Source organism: Vidua macroura, chromosome 14 (genome assembly GCF_024509145.1).
Source record: "Vidua macroura isolate BioBank_ID:100142 chromosome 14, ASM2450914v1, whole genome shotgun sequence".
Classification (NCBI taxonomy): Eukaryota; Metazoa; Chordata; class Aves; order Passeriformes; family Viduidae; genus Vidua; species Vidua macroura.
This window is the reverse complement of record NC_071584.1, coordinates 4,308,867-4,331,734: the sequence shown is the minus strand read 5'-3', so window position 1 is coordinate 4,331,734 and position 22,868 is coordinate 4,308,867. Positions and strand designations below refer to the sequence as shown.

Genomic DNA, 22,868 nt, shown 5'->3' with positions numbered 1-22,868 from the left:
ATGGGGCCAAATTCTGCTCTTGTCATGCCGGGGCAAGTGTGGAGCAGCTTCACTTGAGCAGAACTCAAAGGACTGAAGACTTAAGCTTGAAAATGGTGCAATTTAACTTTTTAAAATTCATATAATGGACGTTTTACCACTGAGATCCCTCACCCTCCACATTCTCCTCATGCATTCCAGTCATTGTTTACAGGCGCAGGGTGAAGCCTCCCAGTGCCAAACCGGCAGTGTGGTGTTTTCACCCACTTCAGAGACCAAGCCACTCCAGGAGGAGCTCCCCTGTCCCGTGGGAGCAGTGGGACACAGGTCCTGCTGTCACCAGCACAGCGGGAGGAGAGGGCAGGACCCCACAAAGCAGAACCTGCCTTCCCAATAACCCCCCGAGCTGATCAGCTCCAGCTGCTCCCTCCTGGTGGGATGTGTGAGGTGGCAAAGCCCGGTGCTGGGCTCTGCACGCATGTGTGACACACGGTGTGACACCTGGCAGTGACACAGGGTGTCCCCAACGCTCCCTACCTGCCGTGGCGTGGCGAGGCAAAGCCGCCAGTGTTCACGTACTCCTTGACAAAGAGGATCCCTCTCCTGGAAAATGGGAAGCATTTGCATGAGAAAAGAGCGGCTGGGGCTCGGGAGAGCCGGGCAGGGACGACGTGTGCCCCGGACACGGAACGCGTGTGGGACAGGCTCGGAGCAGGATGCTGTTGTTCTGGAATAAATCCTGCATATCTAGCATTGTTGCTAAATAACAACTCCTCTAATTACCCCACCAAAACAAATCGAGTTAATTGGAAAGAATGGGATGGATAATGTAACCCTTTCATCCAGTTACGGGTTTGAGGGATAAGTCTTTCCCAGCTCCCGTCAGGATTAGGCACACAATGGACACTCCCAGCTCCCCCGTTACCACTGAGCCCTGTGGCACAGTGCTGCTTCCAGGGGCTGCTCTGCCTCTGGAATACTTCCAGTGTTTTCAGCCAGTGTGTAAACTGCTGCTGCTTGGTTGGGGATGATTTTACCTCTCTTTCATATTCCTGCCTTTTTCCAATCCCAGCTCTAGAATTCCATGTCCCACCCTGGTGCAGCTCTGTGCAGGCCGAGGGGAGCCCTGTGCCCCCCGCCCTCAGCCTTTTTCCATGATGCATTTCCTGCATTTACTGCTGCCTAAAAGGCATTAATAAAAGGCATCCCCTAAAAGGGATTAATCCTCCCTTCGTACACTAAGACTTGTCATGGCTAAGGAAAGAAACCTCTTTTTTTTCCTTAAACTGAGCATGGGCTCTTTCTACATCATGGAGTCATGGAATCATTAATGTTGAAAAAGACCTTTAAGATCATCAAATCCAACCATCAGTTAGGGCCACCACCATGGTCACTACCAAACCATGTTCCCAAGTGTCACATTCACATATTTTCTGGACACTTCCACCACCAACCTCAGCCTCCCCTGGCCTAGCCTGAGGCTGTTCCCTCTCCTCCTGTCCCTGTTCCCTGAGAGCAGTGCCTAACCCCCCCAGCTGTCCCATCCTGTCAGGAGTTGTGCAGAGCAAGGGCCCCCCCTGAGCCTCCTTTTCTCCAGGCTGAGCCCCTTTCCAGCTCCCTCAGAAGCTCCTGGGGCTCCAATCCCCTTCCCCAGCTCCATTCCCTTCCCTGGACACGCTCCAGCCCCTCAGGGTCAGCTTTGTCCTGAGCAGCCCAGAACTGACCCCTGGATTCCACGTGGGGCCTCAGCAGTGCACACAGGGGGACAATCACTGCCTGGACCCTGCTGGCCACAGTGGGTGATGCCAGCCAGGTGCCAAAGCTAGAATTCCTCACACGCAGGATGGCCCCACCCTGCGGCGAGGGAATTGTGCCCCCCTCGGCTGTTTACCCGGCAGTGCTGGAGTCAGGCTGGTACTCAGAGCTGTGGTGGGAGCTGCAGAGCCTCTCACTGGAACTGGAGAGGAGCCTGTGGAGAGAGGGAAAACTCCGTGAGCCATGGCAGGATCCAAACTGGCAGCCAGGAGAGCAGCCGCCACTGCTGGGAGGGCAGATGGACAGCACAGCCCTTTGCCAGACCTTGTCATGGACCAAACCAATCCCTTTCTCCTTCTACCTCTGCCACAGGACAGGACTGCTTCCCTGGAGAAGGGATTTGGAGAAGTCTCACTTGTAGGGCCATGAGCCAGAAGATCCAATGAGATCTTCCAGTGAGGATGGGCTGAGTGAGTGGAAGCCTGACTGTGAGCAGCCACTGGGAGAAAGAGCCCAGGAGGAATTGCAGGAGATGGGAACATTCCCAAGTCCAGTGGAACTGTCCCCAACTCAGTAATTTGAAGGAAGAATGCAACAAAACTATGGAAAACAGCTCTGTCCATCCACTCTGCAATGAGACCTGGAATGAGGCTGACCTTCCCTGGAGCCAATCCAAGGATCTTGTGCCTCCCCTTCACCCCCACAACTACTCCTTGTTACAGATCGATCCCTCAGCCTTGCACTGGTGGCTGCATGGAGCATCAGACAGCTGATGGGTGGGCTGGCACTGCCAGGAGGGACTGCAGAGGCCCAGGATGATGGTATTTCATACCTCCTGCCCCTTCCAACAGCCTTATTCTGGGAGCAGTTCTGTCATTTAACCATTGACCTTCTGGAGACAGTGACCCTCTCTCTTTGCTGTGATCTCTGTTTTCCTGTAGCAAAGGCCAGTTTCCAGCCAGGAATCAGCTCCCCATTCTCCTGTCCCTCTCTTCTGGCCTCCCACACAGTGAAAAATCTCCAGGGATTTTTCTGGATGTATCCCAGACCCTGTGCTAGGCAGCTCTAGCTAGGAATGGTTTAAGAGCTGATCTGTATCATGCATCCACTCCCTGGAAACCAATCCTCCCTCTCTCAGCTCTTGGCTTTGCCTGCTGGCTCCTATGTCATAAATTTCTGGGAAATGCCCCTCGGAGCCCTTGTGACTCCCCGTTTACCTGGAGCTGGAGTTTAAGCTGTCCATGTAGAATGGCACCCTGTGGCTTCTCTGGGACATGGATATGGTGGGATCTCTGGGAAGGGAGTCGTGGCTGGGGACAGGAAGTGGAACAGTCTCAAGCTCTGAGTTTGGGCACCTGAGGGATCCTCACACAGGGTGGGAATCTCAGCTGGAATCTCCCTGCTGGGCACACCCAACACCTGCTCTCAGCCAGGGAATCAGCAGATGGACCAGGACACCTGGACACTGAGTAAGTGTGGCACTGGGGAGTTGCTTGGTTTGGGAAGCTGGGATCCCAGCCCTGGACTCACCGTCCTGCTGGGGGGCTGAAGTCCCCGTGCCCCCTGGCACTGTCATACCAGCTGCTCCTGGGGCTGCTGCTCCCAGAATAAACGCTCCCTTTGGGATCCAGGCTGGGCCTGCAGAGGGGACACAAAGCCCTGAGCACACAGCAGCAGGAATCTCTGGAGTGCCCACGCTGGGCTCACAGTCACTGCCAGCTTCTGGCACTACCCTGGCATAGCAGTGTGATTCCTGTCCCTGAAAGTGTCCAGGAAGTGTGTAGATGTGGCACTTGAGGCTGTGGCTTGGTGGTGGCCATGTGACACAGCTGATGATCACAGAGGCCTTTTCCAGCCATGAGGATTCCATGATTCCATCGTGCATTCCCCCATGCTCTGCCCATTTCTCTGTGCCAGGTCTGTGCTCCATATGGACAGCAGGCTCCAAACCCAACACCTGAGCAAAGCCAAAGCATTCCCAAATGGATTGCCTGGAGAAGCTGTGGCTGCCCCATTCTTGGAAGTGTCCAAGGCCAGGCTGGCTGGGGCTTGGAGCAGCTCAGGATAGTGGAAAGTGTCCCCTGCCAGCAGCTTTCCCTGTCTCTGCATCCTAAACCCTTCACCCCCAAACCCTCATCCCAAAACCCCATCCCCAAATCCCCACCTCCTGCTGCTGAACACCTGGCTGTCCACATAGGCTGGAATCCTGTGGCTGGGCACGGAGCCTCCGAAGGATTGGTGTTCCTGGAACAGGGGCACGGCGGGCTGGGACTCGTGGGCACTGGGAACACTCTCCTGGGAGCTGAAGTCAGACCTGCTGAAGAATTTAAACCAGTCTGACCATAAAGCCAAGGGGTGTCTGCTCTGAGCAGCTCACACGAGTGTTCAGGGCCTGCTGAGGGTGGATCCTGCCACTTCCTACAGGGAGCAGAGAGAAATGGGACACCATGGTGTTAACAGAACCATGGGATCAGGGAATTCCAGAATCCCAGAATAGTTTGGGTTGGGAGGGACCTCCAAGTTCATCCCAATTCCACCTCTGCCATGGGCAGGGACTCCTTCCACTGTCCCAGGCTGCTCCAAGCCCCAGTGTCCAGCCTGGCCTTGGGCACTGCCAGGGATCCAGTGACAGCCCCAGCTGCTCTGGGCACCCTGTGCCAGGGCCTGCCCATCCTCCCAGGGAACAATTCCTAATTCCCAATATCCCATCCATCCCTGCCCTCTGACAGTGGGAGCCATTCCCTGTGTCCTGTCCCTCCATGCCCTGTCCCCAGTTCCTCTCCAGCTCTCCTGGAGCCCCTCAGGCCCTGGCAGGGGCTCTGAGCTCTCCCTGGAGCCCTCTCCTCTCCAGCTGAGCACCCCCAGCTCTCCCAGCCTGGCTCCAGAGTGGCTCCAGGCATGGACTCTCTCCATGCAGCTCCAAGTCCTTCTGACGCTGAACTGCAACAATTCCTGTGGGAGATCCCAGAGGGCTGTGCTCCTTCCAGGGGGAAAGGTGGCACTGGCAGAGCCCATATTGGTTCCTGAATTCCCCAAGCCAGGAAATGAGCATTTGGATGCCTTGGGCAGGCCAGGAAGGAGACCTGGAGGTCTGTGAGGGATGTCCTGGTCCCTCAGCTCTGTACCTGTCCCGGCGTGGCTCAGACTCGTTTGCATGTGGAATCTCTGGAGCTGGGATGCTTCTTCCTTCCAGAACAGAGCTGGACCTGCCAAGACAAGAGACCTTTACGGTCTGTGGAAGCACCCTGAGCACAGAATTCCTGTGGGATGGAGATGCAGCCCCTGGAGAATCTCCTGCCTCAAGGAAAAAAAAAAAAAAAAGTGCAATATCCCTGCATGGAAATGTGCCAGATACAATCATGACATCACAGAATTGTTTAGGTTGGAGAAGCCCTCTAAGATCATCAAATGCAACCACCCAGCACTAACCTAAGTCCTCAAATAACCCAAAGTGATGTGAAAAAAAAAGAGATGGAAAATCCAGAACTCTTAAAAATCAGGGCTGAAAGGAAGGACCCCAACCATGGTACCTTCTCCAGAGCCCCCTACAGCAAATTCCCCACATCCTCCCACCAGAAAAAGCAGTCCCATGATCACTCTTGCCTTCTTGCAGTGGTTTCCTCACTCTGCATACAGGATGACATTCCCATGTCCCTGTCCTTGCTCCCAGCAGTGTCCTGGGAGTGCAGCTCAGACCTGGGGAGAAGAACACTCTGGTCACTCTCTGACTCCAAGGTGTTCTCACTGACACACCTGAGAGGGAGCCCAGTTTAACCAAGAGCCTCAATTCTTCCAACTGAGGTGGAAAATATGGACAAAAGAAAGGAAATCAGTCCATAAAGTCCTCCCATGTGGACAGCCAGCCCTGACTGAGGAAGTTCAAAACCATACCCAGCTTTACTTTGGAGCCAAATGCCAAATTTTATCACTTATTGTCTCTCCCTAGACACCCTCTGCTCCCAAATTTAAAGTCTAGGAAGCAACTCCTGGCAGTCCAGCTGGACAGGGTTTGATGGCTGCAGCTAAGGATGATCTTTTCTCCCAGGTTTTCCTATAAAACCATGGTAAAAGGTTCATCCAGTAGAAGCAGCACTAGAATCAGGCACAAGAAGGCCCCAGATTGCACTAGAGGAGGTTTAGGTTGGATATTGGGGAAAATTTCTTCATGGAAAGGGTTGTCATTTCCTGGAAATGTGTGGGTGTGGCACTTGAGGACATGGGTTAGTGCTGAGTATGGTGATGGTGCTGGCTGATGCTTGGGCTTGATCCAAGAAGTCTTTTCCAACCTTAACAATTCCATGATTCTATGAAAAGGAGAACCTGGGAGGATGTTTATCAGCAGGGGGGAAGATGCCCAAGGAATGCCCCCTCATCCAACAGGAAAAGGCAGGGGGAATATCCCATTCCTTACCCAGCCCTGCTGGGCTCAGTGGCATCCTTCAGCCGGGGGGGTTCTGGGGTGGTGTCATGACCAAGAGCTCCTTGGCCCCTCTCAGTGAGGCTGGCTGAGTCCAGAAACCTAAATCAGAGATCCAGGATTGGGAAAATCCATGCTGGGATGGGCAGAAACCCATTCCCTGGAGAGGAGCAGGCCAGGAGCAGGAGCCAGTTTGGCCAGAGCCATTTCAAACATCCCAGATCACCGACCCCAGACATCCCAGTCCCCCCAGTCCTCACCTTGTCTCATGCCAGTAGGGCTGGTGGTGGGATGGACCCTCAGGATTCATGGAGCTGCTCCTCTCCTCATAGCCCAGGATAGAGCTGGAAACCAGAGCAACACCCATCACATTCCTAAAACCTGGCACCTGGACCCTGGCATGACTCTGCTCACCAGGCCAGACTTGTGCCAGCCTGCACTGGCTTTTCTCTGGGACAGTCCATGTCCCTGTGTTCCAGCTGCTCCCTGCTGCTGCTCCAGCATCCCTGGATTATCAGGGAATTGAAACTGAGTGACTGAACCCCACTGAGAACACAAGAGGAGGAAAAATCTGCAGTGCTTGGCTGCTCTCAAAGGAGATGGAGGGGGATACAACACAAAGCTCTTGGTTTATTTAAATCTCAGTTGTTTCCATCCTTGGGAAAACAGGAGAAGGAGCCTCTTTCTGTGCCTGCCCATTCAGGTTTCCCTTAATCCTCAGGATTGTTCCCCCACCCACTAAACTCACCCTACTCTTACCTTTTAAAGGGATATTCTGTGTCCTCAATATGCACAGGGGTTCTCTCAGTGGGACGAAAAGGGACATCAGGCTGCAAGGATGACCTGGCAAACAAACAGGGAATTTAGAGCTTCCAAAAATTTCCAGGGGATTTGTTTGGAGCAGCAACACTGTACTTTGTATCAGCCCAGGAAACAGGAAAGAACTGTCTAAAAAAACTGCTTTTCACTCAGAAAAACCCATTTTCCATCCTAACCAAGAGGAGAGGCTGCTGGTGGAACTGAGGGGGTTACTGGGATTAAATTCCCACACATCTCAGAATTTCCTGTCCTGTCCCAGATGGAGCACCTGGACAAAGCAAAACAGGAGTAACTTGGAGGAAGACATTCCTACATCACCAGCAGCAGCTCCAGGCTGTGGGATCCTCCTCACCTCAGCTCAGGGGGCTGAATTCATTTCATAGAATCCAGGAATCACAGAAAGGTTTGGGTTGGAAGGACCTTAAAGCTCATCCAATCCCACCCCCTGCCATGGGCAGGGAGACACCTTCCACTGTCCCAGGGTGCTCCAAGCCCTGTCCAACCTGGTACTGAAACCTGCTCACCTCAATGCCTTTGTTGGGCCAATACAGGGAAATGAATCCCAAAATAATGGACAAGGGAGGGAAGCAGCTCCAGGGAGATCAGTGCTGCCAACAGCAGCAATTCCTCCCTGACCATGCACCCCTGGCAACGTCAGGGGAGCAAAGACTCTAAAATCCTGTGGGACAGAGGCACTAAAGGCAGTGCTAACACTGCTGGATCTGCTCCCAGCATCCCAGAGGCTGGAAAACCCCTCCAGGATCATCAAGTCCAACCTGTGACCCATCCCCACCTTGTCCCCAGCCCAGAGCACTGAGTGCCACATCCAGGCCTTCCTTGGACACCTCCAGGGATGGGGACTCCAGACCTCCCTGGGCAGCCCCTTCCAATGCCTGATCACCCCTTCCACGAAGAAATTCCTCCTGAATTCCCAGGCAGCTTCTCTGGGAAGAAGTTGTGTAACAGTGAACAGAAAGCTGCTGTTCCTACTGTTTACCCACACAGAATTTCCCTTTCCCAGTTGCTTTGTTGCCCAGTTTGGATTCTAATCCCAGCTTTACTCTGGACAAGTTGCTTATTCCCAGCCCAGCTCCCTCTGGAAGCAGAAGGTGCCAGCCCCAGGCCCTGTGCAGGTCACACCTGGTGTCCCCCTGGGAGGGCTCGGAGGGACGGAGCAGCTTCTCCGGAGCATCCCCAGGTATGTGCCAGGAACCAGAGCTGGACCTGGGAGAGAAGGGGGTTGGTCCCAGCAGGAAGCTCAGCAAGAGGAGAACACCAAGAAGTAAAAATATCCACCACCAGGTTTTCCTGGCTCCAGTGGAACAACTTTTCCTCCCTCCTGCTTAGCCTTGGGAATTTCCTGAAGGGCTGAGCCCCAGCTCCAACCCACTTGTCCTCATGTGAGGAAAGCAGCTGGAAGAGCCCAGGCCTTTTGAGCTGCTGGGTCAGGCCCACCTGGCTCTGCAAGGGCTGCTCCCAGAGATCATCCACAGGGCAGACCCGGGTCAGGAGAACCACCCCCCCACCACCCCCCCCCAAAATCTAAAACAAAGGAGAAAAAAGGAATTTTCCACTTACTCTGGTGGGTAAAACCCATTCTTGGCTTCTGTGTGCTCAGGAAAACTGGAAAAGAGAGACACAAGTTGAGGAATGCTCTATAGTGACTTTCCCATGCATTTCATAGAGGAGAGAGCAGTTCTACAAAGCCTACGTGGACTCTAGAACAGCAGTTTATGGACTGCGTGGTGCCCAAGTCAGGGATCCCACAGTGATTCTACCTTCCATTCGTGGAAGCCCTGGTGGCTCTGGGGGCCCCTTCCTCCCATGGGAACCTCTCAGGCTTTTCCTTCAGAGATCTGTCACTACAAAAAAAGGAAAATTCCAGTGAAAATGGGACTTGTCAGCATTTGTAATGTATCATCCTAGAGAATTCTGCTGATATTTGGTTGGGGGAACAAAATGGGGTTAAATCATTCCATCAGGATGGGCAGGGCTGCATTCCCGAGCCCAGCGGGTGTGACTGCAGATCATGGAACCATGGCCCAAGACCAGCAGGAGCCACCAGCCAGCAAGGACCAGCACAGCCCCTGGAGGTGGGACAACTCCAGGGAATGGCAGTGGGAGGCAAAGGGAGCAGCAAAATCAAGGGAAATGCAGGGAGTGGAGTGTTCAAGGGGTGGAGTGTTCAGGGGGGAGAATCCCAGAGCAGTGAGGGAAGGGAGGAGATCTCTGCCAGGCTGCAGCTTTGCCAGCAGATGCTGCTCTTGGAGTGCAGCCTGGGCTGGGGGACACCCGGAGCAGGGAGCTACTGCTCCCCAGCAAATCCAGGGTCAGCAGCACAGAGCAGCCCCTGCCTGTTCCTTACCCATCTCCATGCTGGGACACCGTTTCCAAGGAGAATTTCTCATGCAGGGCCTGTCTGTCCTCACCATTCCTGCAGGGAAAACAGCAGGAGTGTCAGGGAGGGGGGTGAGGAGCCACAGGAGCTGCACAGAAAGGGCTGCAGGTCTGGATTCCAATTCCCAGCACAGGGCTGGGCAATGTTCAGCCTGTGGCAGGCCCTCAGCTTCCATGTGGGAATGTTTCCTCCCAGATGTTTTTGCCCCTTCCCTGGAATTCTCTGTGTGGTGTTTGCTGCTCTGTGTCCTGGAGGATTTTGTGTCTCCAGGGAATCCCCCCAGGCAGAGCTGAATTCCCCATCCTGCCCTCAGGGGATCCTGCAGGGCCTCCAGACCCACCTGCTCTCAGCAGAAGCGGAGATATTCCCCAAAGTGTCACTCAGGGATGGGGATGTTTGGCTCCTGCTGCCTGCCTTGGGGCTGCAAGAGAGGACAAAGGACAAAATTGTCATTCCTGGTTAAACCAGCTCCAGCTGCAGCAAATCTACCCTGCACTGGAGTGTTCCTTATGGGAATGAACAAAATGGGAATGAATCATCACTCTTCTCAATCCTTTCACTGGCAAGAAAGTGAAGCTTCTCAGAAGCAATTTTAAATTAAAAGCACAGATTTTGCCACTTTCTACAGTGGCACACCAGTAAAAGCACCAGGACAAGGGCAGCAGCCAAAGTGCGGTGTACAGTGAGAACTATTCCACCTTTTGTATACACCAGGCATGGATTCAGTCAAAATCCATGGAAAACAACTAAAAATGATTCCCTTATACCTGTTTGGCAAGAAAGGGGCTTGGCGCAATCTTGGACAGTGGAAGGTGTCCCTGCCCATAGGGTGGGACTGGGTGGGTTTTAAAGTCCTTCCAACCCAAAGCAGTCCAGGATTCTACATGTCGGAACCCAAGGTGTCCCTCAGACACTCTTGGATGTTCTGGGCCCAGGGCAGAAGCCTCTGAGACCCTGGCAGGCGGCCAGGGACCCCTGTGGTCTTGAGCTTGACCCATGGAACAATTTACCAACCTTGCAGGAAGAACAAGAAATCACAAAAGTTTAGATATTATAATAGAAGTAGTCACAAGGTGAAAGGTAGGATTTTTGAGTGCTGTACAGGGGGGTTTTAGGCCTTGTACAGGGGGGTCTGAGGTTTGTACATGGGGGTCAGAGGTTCTAAGATGGAGGGATTTGGGCGTGCCCTGTCCTCCTTCTTTCTTCTTCCTATTCTCCATGTTCTTGGTGGTGTTGGCACTCACAGATTGGTTTAGAGTAGAAAGTCACTGTTCAACATAGGTAGTAGGCATTGGGAAAAAACTATAAACACCTAATACGTAATGTGTGATATAAAAGATGGCACCCTCCCTTCGGGGAGGGGAGAGGGGGACAGCCAGAGATGGGGACAGCCAGAGACGGGGACAGACAGAGTCAGGGACAATGTCAGGGAGTCTGTGTGCCTTGAGATAATATGCAATAAACTGCCTTGAGACCGGACGACTGAAGACTACTGAGTCTTTCTTTGAAGGCACGGGTTGGAGAAGAGACTTTACCACCATCCGGAGTCACCCAAATCCGGGGAAGACTCCGGCATCTACATTTGTTTTTTTTTTTCCTTTTGGGTTTTGAGCCCTTCTATCAGGATATTGCCAGATCCTGCCATGGATTTCAGCCATAAAAACTTTATTAAGAGCTGTCTGCATCCAGGAAGGGTTTCCCATGGAAAGATGGATTTGGTTCCTCCCCTTTCTCAGAGTGGTGCCCACAGAGTTCTCTGACCTTCAGCCCAAACTGTCCCACCCATCCTGGCTGTGCTGGAACTCTCACCTGGAGGGAGAAGCTGCTGCTGCCTTTGGCTCATCCCAGGAAGACCCAGGGCTGGTTTTTCTTAGCCCATTAGCACTGACAAAAAAAAAAAAAAAAAAAAAAAAAAAAAAAAAAAAAAAAAAAAAAAAGGAGAACAAATCAACAAAACATTAACCCAGGTGATTTTTAGGAGCTTCTCCCATGGAAGCACAAATGCAGCTTTGTGCCCACAGCTCCTGTGCTGCTTCCTGAGCAGTGTCCCTGTGCTCTGGGGCACTGCTGTCACTTACATCTGCCCTTCTGCTTGGGTTTAGAAACTGATTTTTCCCATTTATCCCAGCTGGAGCTGTTTCTATCCCCAGTGTTTCCTGGGAGGTCTCCTCTGCAAACTCTCCACGTCTGGTTGTGTTTGGACAGCTGATAAATGCAGTTATCCCCAGAGCTGGCAAAGCCCTGGAATCAGACTTCCCATCCTGAGGAATGAGTACCTGCTGCTATCCGGAGCAAACCTGGCTGAACCCGGTACAGTCGGACTCCTCCTCTGCTGTCCTTCCTCCTCTTCTATCTCAATTCTTTCCACGGGGAGAAAGAGACAAATGGCATATCATTTCCTCTTCTCTGCAGCTTTCCAGGCAGTTTATCCCTGTTTTCCCCCAGCCATGATTTCCCTGTTTCCTGAGCGGGTTATTGCTGCTGCTCCTGCTCCCTGTGCTCCTGCTGAGCATCCCAAGGGGCAGAATGCAGCCAGGCCAGTGGGGTTTTTCCACACAGCATCAGCTGAGTTCTTGGACTCCAGAGTGTGGGAATAGGAAAAACAGAAACTTCCACAGACACTGAAGGGTTTGATCTGCAGCCTTGAGAGAAGCTTGGATTGATGTAAAAATAAAGTACACAGACATTAAGCAGAAAAACCATAAACTTCTGTTCCTATAGTTGTATGTAAAAATATGCCTTAAGTAAGTGAGAAACTGTACTGGGTGAGATGGTGAAGGGTTTATAGTGCAGTAATATAATTATATAGAGTAACCTAAGAGTTTAGATGTTATAACAGAAACATCTGTGTGCATGTGAGACAGAAGCCCATTAGGCAAAAGTATCTGCAGTGCAGCAAAGTTAAATGAAAGTGATAAGTTAGAAAAGCAAACTAAACCTTGTAACATCTGTTCATTAGATCAGAAATTTCTATATTGTCTTGTAACAAAGAACTTGTGACCACTCTTGACAGACTACTTGCTCCTTTAAAATCTCACAGCCTCTGAGACTGATGTTTATCTGAGCAATAAATTGTTCTTAGCTCAAAAATAGTCCCATCCCTTCATTACCAACAGTGACAGTAATACCAGAGGGAGCCCTGGGCACGTTTCCCTGTCCCACTGACATCTCTAGGAGGGAGATGCCTGAGGAGCATTCTCCTGGCTGGCTGGAGCAGCTTCCCAGGAAACGGAAGCTGTGGCTGAGTCTCCCCAGTTTTAGGCTGTCCATAACCCAAAGCACCATCAGGATTGCATTCCCAGTTTTTCCAACATTGTTTCTCCCAAAAAAACCCCAGCAGGATCCAACCCCCAGCATCCATTTTCAAGGAATTGTTCTTCCTCTGCTGTGAAACTGACGGGATCAGGCTATCCCAGCCTGATACATGCACCCAGCCCAGCAGTGCTCCCCGAGGTCCAGCACCTACCTCTTGGCAAACAGGGGTGGGAATTCCTGTGTTGGGCTGCTGTGGAGGAAGGATTAAGGAGCAGTTAAAGGATGGGAGGGAAAGACATTTCCTGGGCAGGGGCAGAGCCCCCCAGGACCCTACCCCAGGTGTGCAAGGCCCTGTCACCCCTCTGGGCAGAGCTGGCCCCAACCAGGGGTGTCAGACCAATGAAATAATGCAACAAAACTGCAGAGAACAGCTGAAGGACTGAGGCTGAAAATGGGACTCTTGATTGCCTTAGGGAACTAGGGACTCCCATGGATTTTCTTTTCTGGAAGTTTCATTCCTCTCAATAAGGCATACGTGGGGGATTTCCCAGTTCTGCAGAAACCTGCAGATACCACGGAATCATGGAAAGGTTTGGGTTGGAAGGACCTTCAAGACTTTCCAGCCCCACCCCTGCCATGGGCAGGGACACCTTCCACTACCTTAGGGTGCTCCCAGCCCCAGTGTCCAGCCTGGCCTTGGGCACTGCCAGGGATCCAGGGGCAGACACAGCTGCTCCGGGCACCCTGTGCCAGGGCCTGCCCATCCTCCCAGGGAACAATTCCCAATTCCCAATATCCCATCCATCCCTGTCCTCTGGCAGTGGGAGCCATTCCCTGTGTCCTGTCCCTCCATGCCCTGTCCCCAGTCCCTCTCCAGCTCTCCTGGAGCCCCTCAGGCCCTGGCAGGGGCTCTGAGCTCGCCCTGGAGCCTTCCCTTCTCCAGGTGAGCACCCCCAGCTCTTTCCTTGTAGGGAAGGAGTTCCAGCCCTTGCAGCCTGTCCTTGGCTGCTGTGTTGGAGAGGCTCCCTTCAGCTCCAGCAGCCCTTCCCTGGCTCCTGTCCCACTCCCACCCTCTGGACACTGACCCGTTGCTCTTCTTGGCCGCGGACAGGACGTAGGCGCGCTCCCGGCTGGCCGAGCGCCGCAGGACGCTGTTGGCAGCCTCTGTCCTGGAGGGGAGGGAGAAAGCGAAGCAAAGGGTCACACCCTAATCATCCTGGTGCTCCCAGCTGGCTGGAGCCTTGGATGGGCAGGAACAGCCCACTGGAGGCTGGGCTAACCCTGAACGAGCTCCTGCGCTCTGGGGAGCAGATTTCATGGAATCGTGGAATGGGTAAGGTTGGAAAAGGCCTTTAAAATCATCCAGTCCAACCACCAGCCAGCACCACCACCATGGTTACCATAACCCATGTCCTCAAGTGCCACAGCTACAGGCTTTCTGAGCACTTCCAGGGATGGGGACTCCATCCATGGGGACATGGGCAGCTGTGCCAGGGCTGGAGCATCCATTGCAGACCTGAACTGCTGCAATACTGGATTCCATGGACAGAAAAATGGGATATGGGTTCCGTGGGTGACACACTCCATGGAGTCTCTGCGCTGACCTGGGTACTACCACGTGTCCCAAGGGAGAAGGGATCACTTCCAGGGATCCAGGGGCAGCCACAGCTGCTCTGGGCACCCTGTGCCAGGGCCTGCCCACCCTCACAGGGAGGAATTCCATCCCAATATCCCATCCATCCCTGCCCTCTGGCAGTGGGAAGTCAGAAGTTCCCTGCATCCTGTCCCTCCATCCCTTATCCAAAGTCCCTCTCCAGCTCTTTAGTGGCTGGACCCCAGGGGACAATGACCAAGTTTTCCTTTGCACAAGCCTTGTGGCTGAGGAAAAGGGTCCTCAGAAACTCCATCAAAAGCAACGAGGTTGAAGCCAGAGAGACCAGACTGTTCCTGTTCCTGTCCTGTGCCCCACCCCTGGCAGCGCCCAAGGCCAGGTTGGACAGGGCTGGGAGCAGCCTGGGACAGTGGAAGGTGTCTCTGCCCATGGCAGGGGTGGCACTGGATGGGCTTTGGGGTCTCTTCCACCCAAATCATTCTGGGATGATTCTCTGATTCTACTCCCAACAGGAGAAGGACAGCCCTGCCTGGAGCTGCCTCAGGTGCCAGTTCTGGAGTGATCCCGGCTGCGGGGCGCACCCGCAGTGGGGGGAGCTGGGCTCCTCCCTCCTGCCTGTTTGTGCATCTCCATCTTCCCCATGGACACAACGCAGCCCAGGCATCCCACAGCCCTCCCCAGCTGCCTGGGTAATTGGGCCAAGCTGTCAGGCTGGATCACGTCAGGATTTTAACGCTGTTTTGTTGGGAGCACGGTGGCCCATGGGCAGAGTGGGGCTTGGGGCAGGGAGAGCTGTGATTATCCTTGGATTGCACCCAGCCCTGAGCCGTGCCTGGATCCACCAACCCTCCAGGATGGAACAGAACTTGTCACTGTCCCTGCAGGCGCCTCCAGGCCTCACCTCTTCTTGTGCTCATCCGGAGAAAAAGGCACATCCTCCTCCTCCCCATCCATGGATTTCTGCCGGACGTTGTACGGAGCTCTGGGGAGGAAGGGAAGGGAGAGCCAGGGTCAGGGAATTGCTGCTCTGGCTGGGGCAGAGGCAGCAAGAGCCAAACAGAAGTGAATCCAAGGGACTGGTTCAGACCCTGGAATACACCTGTATTTTCCATAGGGGTGTCCTTCGTCCAGAGGCCCCAGCCCCATCTGGGACACAAAAAGCTGGGCAGGAAATGCCCACAGTGCTGCCCTGCCTTTCTCCAGGCTTCAGGAAAGCTCCAAACCCAGTTCCCAGGCTGCACCCTCCATTCCTGCCTGGTGATAAAATCCCCTTCATGCAAAGGCCAGTGTCAGCTCAAGGAGCACCTCCTGGCCCACAGAGAGGTGGCCCTGGGAACCACTGCAGTTTCCAGTGGAAGCTCTGGAAGCTCCAGGGGCATTCCCGAGGTTCACACTGAGCAGGAAGAGGAGGAGCTGCTCCCTTTGCCCACTCACAGTTTCTTGTAGTCCTCTGTGGTCATCCTATATCCGGAGGGGGAGCGGCTCTGTCCCTTCAGGGAAGTGCTGTGGGGACACAAACCACACCTGGGAATGTGACCTTCCCATCCCTCCCCACCTCCTTCCCCAGGGGAGCTCCACAGGGAGGGGGACAACAGTGCCACCCCAAATATCCCCACACTGATTGCAGGAATGCTGCTCAGTTGGAGGGCAGCATTTGTCTCCTTTTCAGGAGGGGACAGGTGGACACACTCGTACTTTTTCTGTGCTTGGCTGGAAGGTGAAGAATCCGGCACGGACGAGCTTTTATCGATGGTCCTGGTGAACACACCCCTGGGGAGGGAAGGCACATCTTACATTTTTGGCTGGAAAATGTTTGGAGCCAAATTCAAGCCAGCAGTGAAACAACAGGGCTGGCTCTCGACCCTGAGCAGTGGGATGTTCCCAGCTGACAGAACCCAGGAGGGAACATTTTCTGCCCCTGATCCAGTTCTCCTCCCCCTGCAGCCCAGATCTCTCCCATTCCACACCCACCTGATGAGGTATCCGGACTGGGGCTTGGAGGCAGAGGACCTGTGCAAAGAACAGAGATCAGGGAGTAAAAAACATGGGAAAACAACAGCAACAGCAGCAGCACCAGGATTGAAGGAGAATGTCAAACCATGTGCATGTCAAACCAAAAATCCAGCTAAGCAGGCCTGGAGGGATCCCACAGCTGGATTGACTCTGGAGGGATGTTTTCAAATGAATAATTATCAGAACAAGCTCTATAAATTATTTTTATAGGGAAAGTGAATTTTAGAGTGAGACAATTAATATTAGCCATGCTGGCAGTGTTCTCTGGCCCAGGTTGGTGGCACAGGAAAGGGAAATCAGACGTGATGCAGATCCTGATTTTTTTATCACTGAAGAGCAACAGCTGCACTCCAACTCCTGCGAGGTGCATTCCCAGGAGGCAGCACAGCGTGGCTCCTCTGGAGAGCACTGTCTGACTGGGAGTGGGGAGAGCTGCCACAAGGAATGGGAAGCAAGGAAGTGCTCAGGGGAGAGGGCAGAGCTCTCACACAGGGCCAGGCCCTTCCCAAGAGTTTGGTATTTCACGATATTGCTCCAAGCTCCTGAGTTCCTGGGACCCCTCTGAACCAAACTCAGCCCCACCCAGGGCTCCCCCTGCCCTGAGGAGCCCTTGCTTGGAGCACCGAGGGGTTGCACCAGCACAGCAGCTGATGTCCCATCCCAGCCTTGTGGCATCAGTGGCTCAAAGGCTCCGCTCCTCTGAATGAAAGTCATCCCTGCATCCCACTGGAGCTCTCGGGAGCCAAGCCATGCTCTCTCCAAGGTGAGCCATCCCTGGGAGCAGGGCTGTGCCCAGAGCTGTGCAGGCAGCAGGAGGTGAGGGGGGCACACAGCGAGGGCTTGCACCGGCCCCAGCAGACAGCAGAGCAGGGAAGGAGCAGGATGGGCCCCTGGAATTACCTGTCCTGCTGGGGAGCAGCGGGTTTGGGGGCTGTGGGTCCCCCACCAGCCTGTCCAGACCTGAGGGAACAGGAAACACAAGGATGTGGTTAACTGATTGCTGAGCATGGGTTTGGAGAGAGGGGAAGAGAAGAGGGATTTGGAGCTGGGTTTGCTCCCAAGTAAAGAGGAGCTGGAGCAGACTGGTGTTCCCTGGCACAGGGCACTGTGTGACATCCAGGGAACTGTTTGATCTCCTGCCTCTTCCATCCCGAACTCCCTCCATCCAGGCCTGCCCTGAGTTTGTCACTCTGAGATGCTGAAGCACAATCTGGCTTCACAAAACTTTGGAGCTCTCCTGAGCCTTCCAATCTGTCTGTGCTGCTGAATTCCAGCTCCAGCAGAAGACATTTGTCCGAACTTCTGCCCACCCTGCATTTATCAGAAATAAACAGGAGCAGCAATTCCTTTGGCATTGTCACTGCCTGGCACCACGGGGACCCCAAAACCTGTCACAGCCCATCTTGTGTAGCTGGAGACCGGGGTGCCCAGAGAGCCCAGAGCTCCAGGAGTGTTTGGACAATGCCCTCGGGCACAGGGTGGGATCCTTGGGGTATCTGCAGGGCCGGGGGTTGGATCAATGATCCAACTCAGGGAATTCTGATGGGGAAAGGGAAGGAGAAGGAAATGTTCTTACAGGGGGCTGCTCTTCTCCTCATCCGAGTCGGAGTTGTGGTGCTGGATCCAGCTCTTGTCCCCCCGCAGGGTGGTGCGAACCTTCATCTGCCGGATGATCCTGCGGCGATCCTCATCCGTGGGCGGGATCAGCCCTCCTGCGAGAACAGGGGGAGGGAGGGAAGCACTCACAGACCCCGGGGCGGATGGGATCCATCCTAGCATGGAGCCCTCTCCTCTCTGTCAGAGGTTCCAGCGCTGGGTGAGACTTTCACCAGCTCTGATGGAAGATAGAGACGTGGCCATCCAGACCTCGGGATCAGCATCCCACTGGATCACAGAGGTTCACGCAGGGTTTCACACCTCACTGAAACACCTCTCTGGTGGTCTGTCCAAGCAGGGACATTCCAGCAGCTCCAGCTGGGCAGAGGAAACCGAGGAAAACCAGGAGAGGAAGGAATTACCTTTAGTGACACCCAGGGACATCATGGTCTCAGCAGCACCTTCCCCTTCTGCCACTGCTCACAGCCAACAAGACCCTGGAAGAAGTGGAAAAGGGCATAAGCAAAATATCAGCTGTGGTATAAAAATCTGGCAGGATGGGGAGAGGAGAGCACAGCCACAGTGGCACAGCAGTGGTGGCACTGCAGTGGTGGCACAGCCAGAGGATGGGGAGACTCTGGCCTTGCACCAGAGCTGGGATTCCTCCCCATCCATGAACCTGCAGCATCAAGGGCAGGGAAAAATCAAACCCAGCCATGCCAGAGGTGTTTTCCCAGATCTGGGAGGAAAGTGGTGGATGAGACTTTGCAAAAGTGCCCAGAGCCACTCAGCTGGGCCAGACCTTCTGGAGTCCACAGAACCCCGAGAATTCCGGAGCACCTTTGGGATTTGTGTCAGGTGGGATGAGAAGGACCCAGGTTAATTCAGCACCTGGCTGTGTTTGTCAGAAATGGTTCTCTTCTGTTTGCACTCCTAGTTTTTCCATGGAAGCTGGGGGATGAGCTTTTGTTTTTGGAGGAGAAAATCCCACATTGAATCCCAGAATGGTTTGGGTTGGATGGGACCTTAAATCTCCTCCAGTTCCAAACCCTTCCATGGCAGGGACACCTTCCAGCTTTTACCAACCCCAGTCTTCCCTTGCCAAAACTCTGTCCTGGATTCTGGACTGACTCTGTGAGTCAGAAATAAGAAGGCCCAACCCTCTTTGGGAGAATCTAAAGCCAGGTTGTTGTTCCCTGCCAGTGCGCCTGTCCCTGCAGCATTCCCAGGAAGCCACATGCCCGGGGGGAATGCTGGGTGCTGATCTCATGGCACTGGGCTTGCCAAAGCCTCCTCCCCTGGCTTGTCTCAGCCAGGGATCTGCGCACTGCTTGTCCCCTGCTCTTCCCATCGAGATCATGAACAATTCCCCAAGGCTCCTCTCCCTCTGCAAACATTTCCAAGCATTACACCCACCCACATGCAATGCAAATATGCAACAGGCAGCTGATAGTCCAGTATTCCTTCTGGTATTTGGAATAACCTGTGATTTATGGTCCATCTCATGTCCCTGATACATTAAAACCTTCATCTTGTGTGCTGGATAAATGCACCTGGTGCTCAGCTTTGGATACCAGCCTCTGGGATGGAGCACTGGGATGTCCCAGGCAGCAGGAGATCCATAAAAATTGTTAATTCCCACTGACAAAGCATCCAACATGAGCCACCCAGCACAAGAGATAAATGTCCTATCTGCACAGGAACAAAATCCCATTAAACTGTGTCCCCAAACTGCACACTCCAAACAGAGTTGCTGCTTAAACCCGTGCTAAGAAACACAGAATCCCTATTTCCAAAGGCATGGCACACCACCAAGACAACACACACAGGTCATTCCCACCTCTGGGAAGCCCTGGGGCTCACGGGCAGCTTTACTGAGAGCCAGAGATCCCCTGGTTTGGGATCAAGCCTGGCTGCAGTGTCCCACTGAGGACACTCTGAAGCTCCTCATCCTGTGAGGAAAGCCATTCCAAGCTATTTAATGATGAAAGCAATTCCAGGCTATTTAATAAGGAAAAGGGAGCTGGAGCCTTGTTTGGATGCCCCTTGTTCAGGGGCTCTGGGGCAGAGCCCAGCCCAGCTGTCCCTCCCCACTCCCTGGGGTCCCTGCCCTGCCTCGGCACTTTTCAGTGCCCTGGAGTTTTCAAGCAGCTCCAGCACCTCAAGCTCCTCTCTCATCCCCAGCAGGGAGTGTTCCCTATGGATCACTGCCCGCGGGATGAGCCAGGGAGCACCTCCAGCTGTGCCCAAGGCTACGGAGCTGCCTGGCCCTGGAGGGGGTGACCTGTCTCTACCCACCCATCCTGTCCCTTAGGAGTGTAGGCACAACCACACCAACTCTTCCCTAATAAATTCTTCAAGTGTGAAATCAGCAGCCCAGTCCTTAATTGCAAAGGATCTGCTTTCCACCGAAAGCACTTAAACAGCTTTAATTACCTGCAGGAGAGGAAACACTTGCTGTTCTTTCAAAGCTGCTGGGAGCTCCTCTTCCCTGCTAGCCAACCTCCTTTGTGATGGCCCAGCTGGGACTTTTAAATGTTAAAAACAAGTGTTCAGCCTGCTGTTTGTAGGGCACCTGGGGTAATGGCCCCTTTGTGCCTAACAGCACCTTGCTGTCCCTGTGCTTTGGTATGGGAAATCAGGTGACCCCCGATGGGAAGAAATGCTGATGTCTGGCTCTAGATCAGGAGGCTGAAGGATAGCTTTATTAAAACTATACTATATTACATTAATATACTATTTAAAGAGATGCTATCCTCTTCTACATACTTATTTCTTACTTACCTAACAAACCCATGACTCTCTGCTGAGAGTCTGAGCCACAGCTGGATCATTGAACCCAAACAACCTTCACCAGAATCCAATCCAGCAATCACTTCAGGTAAACAATCTCCACACCACATTCCACATGGGGAAAACAAAGGAGCAGAGGTAAGGATTGTTTTCTCTTCTTCTCTCTGTGCTTCTCCTGAGAGACAGAATTATGTCTCTCTGTCCAGAGAATGTGAATGTCACACTTTGGGGATGAGCTAGATTCGAGTTGGACCCAACTCTGAGGTTTGAAGGAATGCCCTGGGAGCTGCTTCGATCCCATAAATCCAGCCTTCCTGGGAGCACCCCAGGTGCCCTCAGACTGCTGAAGTGTCTGTGCAGGCAGGCCAGCCTCAGGCCCATGTTCCAGCACTCCTGCTCCCCATGTTTTGTTTCCTGGCCCTGGGATGGGATGCCACAAGCTCCACACTCACTTTTCCGTGCTGATCCCTGTCTGGGTGGGACCCTTTTGGGGCAGGAGCCCCGAGGTGCCATTCTGCCTCCCCTGTCCGTGCAAGGCCTCGCTGGCCCTGGATGGATGATGAAGGTCCCTGGATGACCTTGAAGGTCCCTTCCGGCCTTGATGGCTCTGGGACTCCTGGACAAGGAGTGGAACTCTGGGTTCCTCACACAAAGGGCATCCACAGATGCCAACCTGTGCCCTCACCAGGGTTATTTCCCTCAGCCCAAAGCCCACGTGGCATCACTGATGGTCCCAGCTCTGAAGTGATCCCATCCTGCCCACGGTGATCGGGGCTCCATGGTGATCCAGGTCCCACCCGAGGTGACCCTGCAGCAGCTCCAGGCTCTGCTCCCACCAGCTGAGCCCATGCTGGAGCTCTGCAAGGATCTCTCCCGTGCTCCCCCTGCCCCTGGCTACCAGCACGGGACTCATTTCCCCCAGGACTGGGCACTAATGGAGGGCTCGACTGCTGACCCGAAGGCTGCAAACAGCACCCAGGGCAGTCATGCGGAAAAAGCTCCTGCTCTGAGGATAACTGATGCCTGTTCTGACCTTCACAAGCCTCAAATTAAAATGTATTTAAAGCTTGCAAGAGGTTTGAACCTCCTTCCTTTGAGCCTCCTCAAGCCTGCTGAGAGTTTTGGCCTCCAGGCCTAGCTCCAGGCCAGGTCCCCACTTCCATGTGAAAGGTGGGAATTTGTGGATTTTTGGGGTGGTTTTTTTTTGTTGTTGTTGTGGGGTTTTTTTTTGTTTGTTTTTGGTTTTTTTGGGTTGTTTTTTTTTTTTTGTTTTGTTTTTTTTTTGTTCTTGTTTTGGTTTTTTTTTTTTTTTTTGGTTTGTTTAGGTTGGGATTAAATGCGTGAGATGGTATTTCTTGTTTGGCCTTAGATGTTTATTAGTTTTTATTTATCTACATATATATACTATATTTATAAGTAGTGAGTTTTATAGTACTTTACTAACAAACTAAAAAAAATGGAGTTGTATTTTTCTCTTTATAAGGGTTTTTAAGGATAAACTGTCTAATTAAGAAATGAGAAATTATTTTTATTTTTAACTTAACTAATTACTTGTGGTTTGTAATGTGGACTTTTTCATTCAATTACACATTCATTACAATTACACAATTTTTCATTCAATTCAATTGACTTCTAAAGTCAAGCTATGAACAATCAATTACACAATACTACTTAAACTCATGAAGAAGAAGGTAAAGAAGAAGGACTAGCTACTGCTTTAAAACTTCTATTTTGGTATATATATTATTATAGTCTAAAACTTTAAACTCTAAATTTTCTACTATGTGGCATTACATACTTTTATTCAAACTATATACTTATAATCTCAATTTTATAATTCCATTTTGGGAGCCTTCTCCATGGCCTCGGGTCAAATGCAGTGTTCTCTTGGGGGTCAGTGCCTGTCAGCACAGAAAGTCTGAAATTCTGAGCATCCAGGGTTCCAACATCAATCTGATGTGGCACTCAGCAGATGGAGCCCAGCTTTTGGACACTCACAGGAAGGAGAGCAGGGGGAGAAGCCTTTTCCTTTTCCTTTGGCACAGATTACCTGGCCCAGCAGGCAGGTCCAGACCCTGGCACTGCCCCCCCGAGAGGGCACAGACTCGAATTTCTGTGCACCAGCCCTGGCACACAATGCAAACCTTGTCCCTGCTCTGCCCTGATGTCACCCGACACCTGATCTGCTGAGAAAGGACAGCAGGAGCTGGAAGGAACCCTGCCAGATCCAC

The 22,868-nt window shown here is 52.9% G+C and overlaps 1 protein-coding gene across 7 annotated transcripts in view; it reads right to left on the bottom strand.

The window, feature by feature from the left end:
• Positions 1–22,868, bottom strand: part of ZNF185 (zinc finger protein 185 with LIM domain) — a 30,820-nt gene that overhangs the window by 5,163 nt on the left and 2,789 nt on the right. The window contains exons 2-27 of one of the 7 annotated variants that reach the window (XM_053990477.1): positions 18,267–18,341; positions 17,825–17,960; positions 17,149–17,208; positions 16,207–16,245; positions 15,931–16,005; positions 15,670–15,738; positions 15,137–15,217; positions 13,709–13,792; positions 12,835–12,873; positions 11,645–11,728; positions 11,178–11,252; positions 9,709–9,789; positions 9,336–9,404; positions 8,749–8,832; positions 8,549–8,593; positions 8,111–8,194; positions 6,911–6,994; positions 6,412–6,495; positions 6,146–6,253; positions 5,338–5,430; positions 4,860–4,940; positions 3,899–4,051; positions 3,265–3,372; positions 2,952–3,044; positions 1,871–1,948; positions 517–582 (exon numbers count right to left, since the gene is read on the bottom strand). In XM_053990477.1, coding sequence (XP_053846452.1) covers positions 517–582; positions 1,871–1,948; positions 2,952–3,044; positions 3,265–3,372; positions 3,899–4,051; positions 4,860–4,940; positions 5,338–5,430; positions 6,146–6,253; positions 6,412–6,495; positions 6,911–6,994; positions 8,111–8,194; positions 8,549–8,593; positions 8,749–8,832; positions 9,336–9,404; positions 9,709–9,789; positions 11,178–11,252; positions 11,645–11,728; positions 12,835–12,873; positions 13,709–13,792; positions 15,137–15,217; positions 15,670–15,738; positions 15,931–16,005; positions 16,207–16,245; positions 17,149–17,208; positions 17,825–17,960; positions 18,267–18,291 — 2,078 coding nt within the window. In that variant the 5' untranslated portion in view covers positions 18,292–18,341. The remainder of the gene's footprint in view (positions 1–516; positions 583–1,870; positions 1,949–2,951; positions 3,045–3,264; positions 3,373–3,898; positions 4,052–4,859; positions 4,941–5,337; positions 5,431–6,145; positions 6,254–6,411; positions 6,496–6,910; positions 6,995–8,110; positions 8,195–8,548; positions 8,594–8,748; positions 8,833–9,335; positions 9,405–9,708; positions 9,790–11,177; positions 11,253–11,644; positions 11,729–12,834; positions 12,874–13,708; positions 13,793–15,136; positions 15,218–15,669; positions 15,739–15,930; positions 16,006–16,206; positions 16,246–17,148; positions 17,209–17,824; positions 17,961–18,266; positions 18,342–22,868) is intronic. The other 6 variants (XM_053990478.1, XM_053990480.1, XM_053990479.1 and 3 more) reach the window with 6 other exon arrangements.